The sequence below is a fragment of the Schistocerca nitens genome, chromosome 10 (assembly GCF_023898315.1).
Source record: "Schistocerca nitens isolate TAMUIC-IGC-003100 chromosome 10, iqSchNite1.1, whole genome shotgun sequence".
Taxonomy (NCBI): Eukaryota; Metazoa; Arthropoda; class Insecta; order Orthoptera; family Acrididae; genus Schistocerca; species Schistocerca nitens.
The window spans coordinates 68,188,073-68,201,891 of NC_064623.1; the positions used below are offsets into that span (position 1 = coordinate 68,188,073).

Consider the following 13,819-nt stretch of genomic DNA (forward strand, 5'->3'; position numbering starts at 1 on the left):
TGATAATGGCGCCTTGCTAGGTCGTAGCAAATGACGTAGTTGAAGGCTATGCTAACTATCGTCTCGGCAAATGAGAGCGTAATTTGTCAGTGAACCATCGCTAACAAAGTCGGCTGTACAACTGGGCGAGTGCTAGGAAGTGTCTCTAAACCTACCGTGTGGCGGCGCTCGGTCTGCAATCACTGACAGTGGCGACACGCGGGTCCGACGTATACTAACGGACCGCGGCCGATTTAAAGGCTACCACCTAGCAAGTGTGGTGTCTGGCGGTGACACCACATATACTTGGCAGAACTAATTACATACTGACATAATCGTCGGAACTGCTTTCGTTTCCCAAAAGATGTAAATATTTGGATTTCGGAAAAGAAGCTCTGTATTTGGCCAAGATGTCGAAGAAGAAGGTCCCTTACGTACTGGTTGTATCGAGTAAGATGGCGGTTTGAAAGCGGACAGAGGAAGTACGAGGAAGGGCGTCCCTTACCTGAAGGATCGCTACCTGGCGAAGGGGCAAATGTGGCAAATGTCCGGCGTGGCAAATGTCCGGCATTCTTCTTTACACCAGTCACAAATCCCGAGCCCGGATGAAAGCAGCGGCGGTCGACCGTGCGGCGACTGTGTCCCTGGCCGTGGGCCGGCCGGGTAACTCGGCCAGTGGACCACTGGGGCGCCGCGCCAGGTCGCTGACCGCGGCAACAAGTGGGGCGCCGTCTGACCCACTGACGCGGCCACGGGTGCAGTGAGAGACCGCTGCCTGTATTAACCGGGAGAGGATCGTCAATTCCCACCTTTGTCACATCTGTTCGTATCTTCGGTGTCGTCGGGAAGGTGTCGTCGTTGAGTGACTATAGGAGGATACAAGATGACTTGGACAGGATTTCCGATTGGTGTAAAGAATGGCAGCTAACTCTAAATATAGATAACTGTAAATTAATGCAGATGAATAGGAAAAAGAATCCCGTAATGTTTGAATACTCCATTAGTAGCGTAGCGCTTAGTCACGTCGATTAAATATTTGGGCGTAACATTGCAGAGCGATATGAAGTGTGACAAGCATGTAATGGCAGTTGTGGGGAAGGCGGATGGTCGTCTTCGGTTCATTGGTAGAATTTTGGGAAGATGTGGTTTATCTTTAAAGGAGACCGCTTATAAAAACTAATACGACCTGTTCTTGAGTACTGCTCGAGCGTTTGGGATCCCTATCAGGTCGGATTGAGGGAGGACATAGAAGCAATTCAGAGGCGGGCTGCTACATTTGTTACTGGTAGGTTTGATCATCACGCGAGTGTTACGGAAATGCTTCAGGAACTCGGGTGGGAGTTTCTAGAGGAAAGGAGGAGCTCTTTTCGTGAATCGCTACTGAGGAAATTTAGAGAACCAGCATTTGAGGCTGACTGCAGTACAATTTTACTGCCGCCAACTTACATTTCGCGTAAAGACCACAAAGATAAGAGAGATTAGGGCTCGTACAGAGGCATATAGGCAGTCATTTGTCCCTCGTTCTGTTCGGGAGTGGAACAGGGAGAGAAGATGCTAGTTGTGGTAGGAGGTACCCTCCGCCACGCACCGTATGGTGGATTGCGGACTATAGATGTAGATGTAGATCTTCCGCCTTTAGATCTGTCCGCGACTGTAAAAGCACGCTATTATCACAAGGCCATTTCTACAGAGTCGTTTCAAATGGTTCAAATGGCTCTGAGCACTATGGGACAACATCTGAGGTCATCAGTCGCCTAGAACTTAGAACTACTTAAACCTAACTAACCTAAGGACATCACACACATCCATGCTCGAGGCAGGATTCGAACCTGCGACCGAAGCGGTCGCGCGGTGCCAGACTGGAGCGCCTAGAACCGCTCGGCCACTCCCGCCGGCTGGTGCCACTGTGCCCGCAGCATTAACTACAGCTCTTCACATCACTGCAGGTTAGTTGGACCAGCCGGCTGGCCAGTGCTAACCAAGTTAAATGCGGCAATAAAGCTGTTGTCCCGTATTATCGCTCAGTCGAAGGACGCGTAACAGTCAGCATAAAACGTATCCTTATTTTCGTGCTCGAGTGTACTCGTGACAGCTTGGCTTCAACCTGAAACAAAATCCAATGAGATTCCAGCAGTCGCGGAAGAATACAAGGGGTAATGTTTACATCAGGTTTAATCAAAAATGGTTCAAATGGCTCTGAGCACTATGGGACTTAACATCTATGGTCATCAGTCCCCTAGAACTTAGAACTACTTAAACCTAACTAACCTAAGGACATCACACACAACACCCAGCCATCACGAGGCAGAGAAAATCCCTGACCCCGCCGGGAATCGAACCCGGGCGTGGGAAGCGAGAACGCTACCGCACGACCACGAGATGCGGGCAGGTTTAATCACAGCACAGTCCTGCAGACTGCAGAATATGTGACAACTATTACGTTATCACCATTTGCTTATGAGCGTTCGAACACTTATGTTGGTCAAGAAGGCATCTCTCACTCACTTACCAGTCGTACAAATTAGGTGCGTCGATAAGAGATACCTATCATATGACACAAGGACTATCACTAATGTTGTGTATGACACACCAGAGATGTTTTCCGGTGGAGGATTCGGTTGACTTGTCGCCTTGTAATCAAACGTTTGCAGCTCCCATTGCTTCTTCCCTTGGACCGTTCACTGCTTCTATTTTGCCCTTTTTTTTTTCCACAGTCCAGTCTTCCCGTTTACTTGCTTGATATGTTTTCAGTTTTTGATGGGCTCTCTTTCCACCAAGCCTGTAGGGTGTACGGTGGGGAGTTTTGTCAGCAGTGGTATTGGGAAATTGGTTTACAATACCCAGTCTGGGTCCCCCATGTAAACGGGGTGTGTGTCGTGTGTCGGCAGGAGATGCAGAGCCACGCCTATGGCCGCAGCAGGGCAGAGGCTGGTCGCCGGCTGGTGGCCACGAGCTTCCTGGTGCTGGTGCTAAGCTCGACGGTGCTCGCGCTGCCACACCCGCACCAGCACGCACTGCCAGAGGCACGCAGGTTCGCCGAGAAGTCCAATGTGCTCAAGAAGGTCTCTGTCGACAACAACGAACTCGACGACGTCTCCACCAACTCCGTCCAGGTGAGCGACAGCTGCAGCGTCTGCACGCCCAACCTAGGTACAGTTACCTCCTGTTTGCACGCATGAAGATTCTTTAATACTGCTTCCATTTAAAAACCAAATCCTGTAGATAGAAAATTACTTTCAGAATTCCTTCCTAGTCTCAGACTCCAGCTGTGTGTGACAGAAGCTCAGAAGTTCCCACAAAATTGACAGTTCTTTTTTGTTGTTGTCATCATTCTCAGTTCGAATATTGGTTTCATGCAGCTCTTGATACTACTCTGCCCTGTGCAAGCATTTCATCTTGGAATAAGTACTGCAACCTACGTCCTTCTAAATCTACTTGCTGTATTCATTTCTTTCTCTCCCTCTGTGGTTTTTATGCGCCCCCCCCCCCCCTGCCCCCCTTCCCCTACACTTCCCTCGATTCTTTGACATTTCAGAAAGTGTCCCAATCAGTTGATCCCTTCTTCTAGTCAAATTGTGCCACAAACTTCTTTTCTTCTACTTAGTACCTCCTCATCAGTTACGTGATCATCATCATCTTGGACAGTTTCCAGCCTCTGGCTGGGTCTGTATGGAACATAGGCCTCTCCATCGTCTTCTGTCTTGCCACCATCTCTCCTACTCCTTTCAGTCATCTGTCTCTCAGTCTTCCTCTTGGTCTCTTTCCTTCCAGTTTCATCTCGTGTATCCTCCTGGGTATCCTCTTCTCCTCCATTCTCTTAAAGTGTCCTTACCATCTCAGCCTTGATTTCTCTATCTCCCTGGAACATCGCGACCGCTACGGTCACAGGTTCGAATCTTGCCTCGGGCATGGATGTGTGTGATGTCCTTTTAGTTAGGTTTAAGTAGTTCTAAGTTCTAGGGGACTGATTACCTCAGAAGTTAAGTCCCATCGTGCTCAGAGCCATTTTTCTCCCTATCTCCTCCTGTAATGGTTCCACCTTCATTAACTCTCTGATCCTCTCATTTCTTAACCTATCTATCTTTGTCACTCCAATACCGTTTCTCAATAATTTCATCTCACTAGCTTGTACTTTGCTTTCCTCTCTTCCTTTCATAACCCAGGATTCTGATGCATATGTCAGGATTGGGACATAGTATGACCGGTATATAACATTTTTACTGATTTGGGGTACATCCTTGCTCCATATCGGGCTTCTGACACTCTTCCGAAACGCTTCTGCTTTTCTCCCCCACTCGTTTATTTCTTTGTCGTTTTTTCCATCTTCCCGTATCTGGCTTCCTAGGTACTTGAAACTCTCCACTCTCCTCAATTGTTCCCCACCAATTGTTATTCCAGATGTTCCTCTCTCCTTCTTTCTTGTTGTGATAATCATCTCAATCTTAGTTACACTAAATTTCATCCCATAAAGTGATCTACCCATTACATGAACTACCTATTCGATCTTCAGCATTGTTCTGTAGCACATCATTTTGAAAGCTTCTATTCTCTTCTTGTCTAAACTGTTTATCACCCACATTTTGCTTCCATAGGTAGCTACATTCCATACAAATATCTTTAGAAAATACTTCCTAACACTTTTTCTATATTTATTGTTAACAGATTTCTCCTCTTCAGAAATACTTTGCTTGCCACTGCCAGTCTACATTTTATACCCTCTCTACTTCAGTCACCATCAATTATTTTGCTGCCCAAACAGCAAAACTCATCTCCTACTTTAAGTGCCTAGCTTCACGGTCTAATTCCCTCAGTGTTGACTGATTTAACTCAATTACATTCCGTTATGCTTCTTTTGTTTTTGTTGATCATCTTACATCCTCCTTTCAAGAACTCTGTCCATTCTGTTCAACTGCCTCTTTGCTGTCTCTGACAGAATTACAATGTCATCAAAAAACCTGAAATTTCTTATTTTGTCTCCCTGAATATTAATTCCTACTCCAAATTTTCCTTTAGTTTCCGTTACTGCTTGTTCATTTTACAGACTGAATGACATCAGGGATAGCCTACAACCCTGTCACTCCCTTCTCAACCACTGCTCCCCTTTAATCCTCCTCAACTAACTGCCGTTTGCCAGAATTTCAGTCAACACTGTCAAATGCTTTATCTAAGTTTGCAAATGCTATAAATGAAGTTTTGCCTTTCCTTACTCTATCTGCTAAGATACATTGTAGGGTCAGTATAGCCTCGCATGTTCCTGCATTTCTTCAGAATCCAAACCAATCTTCCGAGAGGTTCAGGTTCTACCAATTTTTCCATTATTCTGTGAAGAATTCACATCAGTATTTTGCAACCACGGCTTATTAAACTTATAGTTCAGTAACTTTCAAACCTGTCAGCAACTTCTTGCATTGCATTTCTTTGTATTGTCCATAACATTGCAGAAATTGCTGCCACTAACACATTTGCCTATACTGCCAATATTTCAAGTGTGAGCTTTGCTTCTACAAACACAAATCCCATTGTGTTCAATATCGTGCCCCTCGCACAGAAATTTGCACACAGTCAACTTATTCCACTTTACACAGTCTCCTTGTCACTGTCAATAGATTTAATGACATTTACAAAAAACCGTTGCAGTTGAAGGAGAAGCCATTTCCCACGATCACGTCCTGTGCTTGCACTGTGATGTTAACGACTCTTGCAACCATAAACTCAAACGTGAGCAGTTAGTTGCCACTACATCTGGGATACCATTCCTTTTGTTAACTAATAAAGCTGTCATCAACTCTTAGTTTGGTAAAAAAAAAAAAACACCATTGTTGTACTAGGCATAGTTCTGCTGGAGGTGATATCTCCTTCCCTTCTCCTGACCTCTGAAATGACTCATCCAGTCTGTTACAGGGGCCCTGCACACAGTGCAATGTGAAATCCATACCACACTGCAACTCGACATTAGTAGAGGTTGCCAGAAGTGAAGGAAGTGATATTTGAAAAGAAGTGGGGATCAAATCCTGGACCTCTGGATGCCTAATCTTGTACTTTACGACTGAGCCACTGTACTGCTAGCAGAATACTAAATAAGTGGCCTAAAGTTAATAAAAGTAACATACTAATCTCTTTGACTCATCTATAATACAGGGAGTTATAGAAGTCAAATGGTGCAGAGGGAAACAGTAACTGAGAAAGCAACTGAGAGGGTTGTTGCCAGTCCACAATCCTATGGAACCTGTTTATTGAGTGGGCAATAAAGCAAAGAGAGGGAACGGAAAACTTTACAACTTGGTCAATGACACTGCGGTCGTATCAGAGACAGCGAAGGACTAACGAGATCACACAAATGGAATTGATAGTGATAAGGACAGATCTTTAATAATGAATTAATATTTGTGACACAGCAGGGACTAGAACCCAGATCTCCTGTAAATTATGCAGATTTGCTAACCATGACACCACTGTAGCACTGTGGTCAACAGCTGCAGGACTACCACAGTCCACTGCCCTTCCTAACTCCAACTTCAGTTTACACCTTCAGGGTTGTCCGTGCAGCTGTGCCAGTGGGGTAGTGGTTAGCATGTCTGCCTAATAAATAGGAGAACTGGGTTCAAGTCGCTGCTGTGGTACAAATATTGATTCATTACTACAGCTTCTAGCTAGACCCATATGCCCCCAAGAAAATGGAATTGATAGTGTTTTGAAAAATATTATAACATGAATCCTAATATTCAGAACTGCAACAAAAAATAATTACAAAAGTAATTTTAGGCACCTCTGATTGAGCCCTGTATTCTAACATAAAAATTGCAAATAAGTAACCACTAGACATAAAATGCAAAATTAATAAAGCACATCAATTAGTACATGATAACTTTCCTAGCTCAAATAATATTTACTGTCCTTCTTAATAAATTAAATAAGTCACCAGATGGTCGCCTTTGACAGCTCTGTATCAGCAGGAAACTTTCGGATGACTGAAACAACTGACCACCTTTGAATTTTAATAATTTTCATAGAACTATAAATTAACTGTCAACCAAATAATGGTGTTCTCACCTCTGTGGAATTAACAGCTAATTTTGTACACTTTGCATTGGACAATAAACTGGGGTGACACCAGCATATCAATAAGTTAACGAAACAGCACACTACTGCCTGGCTACAGTGACAGAGGTAGTTACTGAAAGCTGTCTTTTATGCAAGTCTGATGTGGCGAGTTAACCGAAAACATTTTATCTCAGTCCTGCCTGCTTTAACCTTGCAAATCTGTCTCACTGTGTTGACCTTTGATTCTTTCACTTGATATTCTCCCACAACATAATCTGTGCTGTGAGCTTTATAAATTCTGTTTCATCTTTCCTTTCTTTCTTTTTTTTTCTTCCTTCATTATTTGCATTAGACATTACACAGCTTGTCAGCTTGTTGTGCCCTATCAGGTGATTAATATATGGAATGCATCTATATTTAATTCAGTATATTTATGCTCAAAAATATAACACATCTAAATAAGTACAAAGAATATATTGTTAAATTTTTAAGCATGACAGAATGCCTCTGTATCCAAGAATGCCTGTGTGTGCTTCTTACATTGCTTTCATAATTAAATGTACAAGACGGACAGCAATTTCTCTCCACATTCGACTGTCTGAGACATGTGTTGTAATCTTGCAATGTTGTGTGCAGCCACAGGAGGGGTTCTCGTGGAGTAACATGCTGAGCATGTTCATGCAGATGCTGTTCAACCCACAGCAGGGGCCCAACAAGTCCGACAGCATTGACACTGAGCAGGTGAGTTGCGACATCACTTAAATACTAATAACAACCTTCTCCAGCAAGTAAGAAAAATAATGCTAAAGGAAATAGTAAATGCTGTTTGGCTAGGGCCTCCCATCGGGTAGACCATTCGCCTGGTGCAAGTCGTTTGAGTTGACGACACTTCGGCGACTTGAGTGTCACTCGGGATGAAATGACAATGATAACACAACAACAGTTCCAGAGCAGAGGAAATCTTTGCCCCAGCCGGGAATCGAACCCGGGCCATTAGGTATGACGTGCCATCACGCTGACCACGCAGCTACCAGGGGTGGACAAGGAAGTAGTGAAACCAATGCTCTGGTGGCTCAGACAAGTAAGCACTGCCCACAAAATGGCATTCAATTTAACTGAATTCCTGAGAGTCACAGTTTCCTATCAAAACTGAGACAATGAACCTGATAGTGAAATGGCAAAGTTGAGAACATGCTTCTACAATGTTACACAGCTTATAGGGCCAACTGCCTCCTGTTTACAATGGTAATTTTGAATATTTCTGAATGTTTGTATGATACACAAACTTTTAATCACGTAGACACTCGTGATGCTATATTTGTTAAAATAATTTTTATTTCCTGACACAATATCACTATTGACGTTACCATTACTGATCAAAATGAACAGTTATCTCCATATCACTGTATGGCACACTAGTGTTAGCCTCATCGAGAATTATTGTGAATTCTGTTCATCTGTTTACATTTCTCTGTCCTGACAACATTTTGTATCACCTCACATTTCTGGCTGCTCATCAACTCATCCCGTAAAGAAAGGTCCAACTGTTGCTGAGGCTATAATTATCTGAAAATTTACATTTCTCCTTGTTTTTTGTATGTGGTTCATTAATGACCAAATTATGTATGAAAATAAGAAAGACATGATCTTTCTTACAACCATAATTCCTGCTCTACACAAACATGAGTTACATAATATCACTTGGCTACTCTAGAATGATAGGACAATGGAAGCCACACAGAACAGCTGTTTCAGGATAGTGCTCTTTATGAATTACTATATGAAAAGAATATTTCCCATGGAGAAGCCTAGCCTTCTTTACTACACTTTGCCATGTAGTTCCAGAAAACATGACAGTGATTTCCTCGTAACAATAAAAATTGCTAACTTTATTCATGAAGCCTTTTACCTGGGTTTAAGAGAGGATATGGTAGGGGAACAGAGCACGAAACACACCTACAACATTTTGAAAACTGCAATGCCAAACTGAGATTAATGAAGGTAAAGATACCAAAGCATTTTGGTCCAACAACAACCACAGAAGTAAATAAGGAAGCTAATCCCATCTTAGCATATGAAAATAGGTACAAATTAAGGAAAGCACATATTGTTACTCAGAATTGCAACATTATAAACAGTTTAATAATGAACAATATGTTATGTCATCCCCTTGTCCTCACAAAGCATATGGCATTAGTGAAGTGATCAGGAATATGTTTTGTCATATAAAGGGTTTCTAATTCTACCAAATCCAAGTTACAGTAATGACCTAACTCTCCATATAAGTGGCAGAAAGAAAGAGTGATAAACAGCTTTGAGTCAACAACAATTTCCACACAAACTCACCATCTTGTGCTTTTCACACACTTTTGCTGTGGTGGGAGGTGTGTGCTATAAAGTATTTATTTAAACCACAAATATATATTCTCAGTTTACTGTGGCTTGCATTTGACTCTCTTACAGATGACTGCAATAGTCAGAAGTTCTGACTGTAACTGGAAAATTTCTCCCGTATATTGTTTTAAAACAAATTAGAAAGAAAAATATGCTTTAACACTTGTAATCTTACTGTTAAAAGTATTATGCATCAGACAAAGTAATTGGATGCTAAGTTTCACAATGGGAAAGCTAGCATACAATTGTATGAAAAAAACTTAGAAAGTTGCACAGCATACAATTAGAAAGTTTGTTCTTACAAGGAACTGGAAGCAGGCCCTATAGGGGGCAGAACAAGTGGAAAGTCACGGCCATTCCTGCAGCTTGACTTTCCATTATTCCAGTACTTTCTTGTCTAGTATTCTCTGCCCCAGTTCTATACAGACACACTGCAATAGCACCAAATTACTCACATTCTTTAAGACTTGCCAATAAAAAAGATATGTAAGATTGGGAATGTAAAATCTGGAGCAGGCAACTCATATGCAGTATGTAACTACAAGACATTGGTGTAATACACCTCTACCTGAATTGTATACTTAAGGCTACATTACAACACATTACATTAGAGACTAACACACACACACACAATAAAGCTTTGAATCTGGTTTATTTTTGATTATCTTTAAAGTTTGAAAACACAGACTATTTTATTTATTTAGGAGTTGTAAACACCATACTCTCTGACCTCTGCAACAGTCAAGGAAAGTTAGGTCTTGTGTTAAATGACTGAAAATAGCACATTACAGTAAAGAAGCAATTATTACACCATTAATCACAACACTAAAAGAAAAAGCTGATTTTGGCACAGAAAAGGATGAATAATACTGCTACATGTTTAATGATATAATAATCCAAAGAGGTAACCAAGATAATGAAACTTTTTCCCCCACCTGCCACTGCATGAGAGAATATTTAGAAACTTTTAGCTTAGTACTGTCAAAGAATTATATATTTTCTTATACTGTGATACGAATTTGTCTGTAAATGCACATACATTTCAAATAAATTTGTTACATTTTCCACCTACTTTTTCTCATTGTTATAATTTAGTATGTAACTAACCACCGAACACATACATAGTTAAACTAACATGGAATGACTTTTATATTCATGCATTTTGTGGAAGTGGGCCAGTGGCCTAGCTTTGATGAACTGTAATTGCAAAATTGAAGAGATCTGAAGTTTAATGCCTGTGACAGTTGAAATATACTACAAAATAAGCTTTCATCAGGGATGTAAATTCCAAAATTATGCATAAAAATATACATTTCTCCAGAGTAGGTAATCCTATTTGTGAAATATTTCACTCTCAGTTTAACACAGAAGTCTGTATATTGAAAGTGGAGAACTACAGTAAACATTAAATTTAAGGAATTCCAAACTTGTGTAATAATCAGGATATGTATACTGATTATTGAAAACCTTCTTTCTGTATCTCAGTATTGTGTTTACTTTTACTTGTCTTTATAATTATAAAAATGCATGTACCGTAAGTACTTCTTATGCAAGGAACTTATCCCTATATGGAAGGGCACAGACTGTATTTAATTAAACCACCACCATTTAGTTTGAAGACTAATAGGGTACTGTTCACAGAGAATTTGTATATTTAATGAATCATATAAAACTAATTATAGTATCTGATCAGTGTTTTATTGTCTCTTCAAATTACACCTCCCTGAACTGACATTACAACGAAGTAGCATGTGAGCATTTTATTCACCAGCCAGCCAGTCCATGCACTGACACGTAATGACATACATACCTGCATTCTCCCAGAGCATCATCTGTGATAGCAGGGTGTCCTACAAGAAGACAAGGTTGGCTATGAATAAGAGAGGCTCAGTGAGACTCATCACTATTCTTTGCACCCGTCAAAATTTTGCAAATGACAATTGGCAGTGACAGGTGTACCCCAAAGCGACATTTTCACCGTCTGGAGCTTCTGCTAAGTTGTGAAGATGTCGCATCACATGGGATACAGTTTCTGGTACCCGTGCATTCCAACAGAAATGATTGGTTACTACAGCAGGCGATGTCAGTGCCTTGCACTCTTCTCAGCCACTCTCTATACAAGTGGCAGACAACCCAATCCACAGCTAACAGCTACTTGCAACGATTCTCCATTTCATTCTCTCAACCTCAGTGCCAAATTTACAGACAGTGACACTCTAGGCCACTTTGCTGCCCCCATTCCCTTTATTTGTTTTCGACTTTCACAATTCTTTACTCCAACTTTTCTAATCCTCTGTTCTCCTCCGTTTTCTTGGTCCACGTGCTAAAAGCTTCATGCTACCATCACAGGTCCCAACCTCAATGCCTCTCCCACACAGACACCACCTACAATAGTATTTCCACTCCTAACTTTACCATCATAGTTGACACACATTTAACAGCTGCTGTGCTTTCATTAAACAGTGTTAAAATTTCCCTACTGCTGTCTAAGTAACTACTACTGTTTGGACAGTTCAGATTTGCATTTTCATACTTTTACAAAATCTTTTAGACTGTATTGTCTTTTAAACTGTTCAATTTTTAGTTTCCTATATTTGCACTACTTAGCTTCTTCACAGTGCTCGTTGTTTTGGATACACTAATTTTTAAAAAAAATAGAGCTAACTCATGCAATGATGACAACTGAAATAGAAATTTCAGACTAGTAAACAAACTGATGTGACACGCAAGTACACAGCAGATGTGACCAGTAGCATTAGCAGTTGCCCTCCAACTGAAATCTGCAATGAACCAGTTGCTAAACGAGCAACAATGCTGCTAGTTTGCCTTCCACGTAGTCGTACTACCTACAATCGTTTTTTGTGAACAAGTCTACCAAAAGTAAATCCAACATTGCTCATTTGTAGTGTTTTTCTTGATTTCCATGCATAACTGAACTGTCCTCGGTGAAGTAACTCAGTCTAGAATGATCCAGACAGAGCTTGAAAAGTAAATTTATTAGCAGTAAAATTTGTTATCTACATTAATCGCCAACCGACAATGTGAGAAGAGATACTGATGTAAATGTTTCTGTCGACTGCAGGGAGTGGCTCCTTCGCCTTGGGCCAACCTGTTGTCTGTTGGACTCAAGATCCTCACAGCCATCCTCGGTGGTGGTAACACTGCTGGAGACGGCATAGACAAGGTTGACAATGGCAGCCCCATGCAGGTCAGTACACAATGTGGTGCAATGCTTACGAGGTAAGGTTAGTCTAAAGGGCTTATTACACGTGATTGTGTTTGAGCATTCATGGTTAATAATAAACCTAATTCTAACAACCATAGCCTCACCTGAAGCTTCTCTATTGAGATGCTAAAAAAAGAAGCACAGTTGCCTCCATCTACTATATGGAAGCCATTACAGTCATTGTTATGAGAGCCTCCCACAAAAGAGTTATTTCTCTCCCATTCTACTCCATTAGCATACGCTGTACATGAAAACATGACTCCTTTTATTTCTCTTTGTGCACCTAATTTTTCTAATTTCATTGTTTATCCTCTTGCACACCATTTGCTTATAAGCGATTATACAAGTCAACTCTTCTTAGAAAAGTAAACACTGTAAAGTGCCCCTGTTAATGTGTTATTTATTAAAAACAAATAGGCACTGTGAGTGGTTCAAAAGTGACAGGTTCATCCTCTGACAGTTGTTCATGTTTAAAATTACACTTATTCTATGTCATACATGCAATTTTTGCTGTTTTTTATTGTGGCCAAAGTTCCTTGAGGTTGTTTGGTCAACAGTAAAAAATGATATAAGACAATGACTACTTTACTGTAATTTGACTTGACAGTGAACTAAACCAACATAAACAACTTCCTCAGATAAGAACTGGGTTTTGTATTACTTACCTCAAAAATCCTGCATGAACAGCCATCTGAGGATGAACTGCCATTTCAGAGTCAGTAATGTGTATTTCTTCTTAATAAAGAGTGTTGTTAACAGAGGCTAGTTGTTGTTAGTTTCACTTTATTGTAATAATTTATGTATCTTTTCAACAGCCACTGTCCCACCATGTCAGGTTCTGACAAAACAGCAAAAAAATTATCTTGTTCTACAACTCACAGTAAAACCATGTCAAAGTAGTCATTCATGTATTTTGGTCATGAAATGCAGAAGTTGCCAATAATATCAACAGCAGCACAAACTCTACAATAACAATGCAGTTCTACATGATACAACATAACAGGAATATACAACAGAATCCACTTGAAAATGATGGAAAACCTGGGATGCAGTAATAACAGTATGAAATAGATATATTGCTACTCACCACATAGTGACAAGCACAACAAAAAAGACTGCTAAACATTTAAGCTTAATGCCAGAAGACAGCGGTCACGTGTGTGTGAGTTGTGCTTATGT

General features: G+C 41.0%; 1 protein-coding gene across 2 annotated transcripts in view; it reads left to right on the forward strand.

The window, feature by feature from the left end:
* The window catches only part of LOC126210231 (uncharacterized), a 79,126-nt gene that overhangs the window by 43,730 nt on the left and 21,577 nt on the right, over positions 1-13,819 (forward strand). For both annotated transcript variants that reach the window (XM_049939418.1, XM_049939419.1), the window contains exons 2-4: positions 2,868-3,092; positions 7,657-7,761; positions 12,497-12,622. In XM_049939418.1, coding sequence (XP_049795375.1) covers positions 2,871-3,092; positions 7,657-7,761; positions 12,497-12,622 — 453 coding nt within the window. In that variant the 5' untranslated portion in view covers positions 2,868-2,870. The remainder of the gene's footprint in view (positions 1-2,867; positions 3,093-7,656; positions 7,762-12,496; positions 12,623-13,819) is intronic.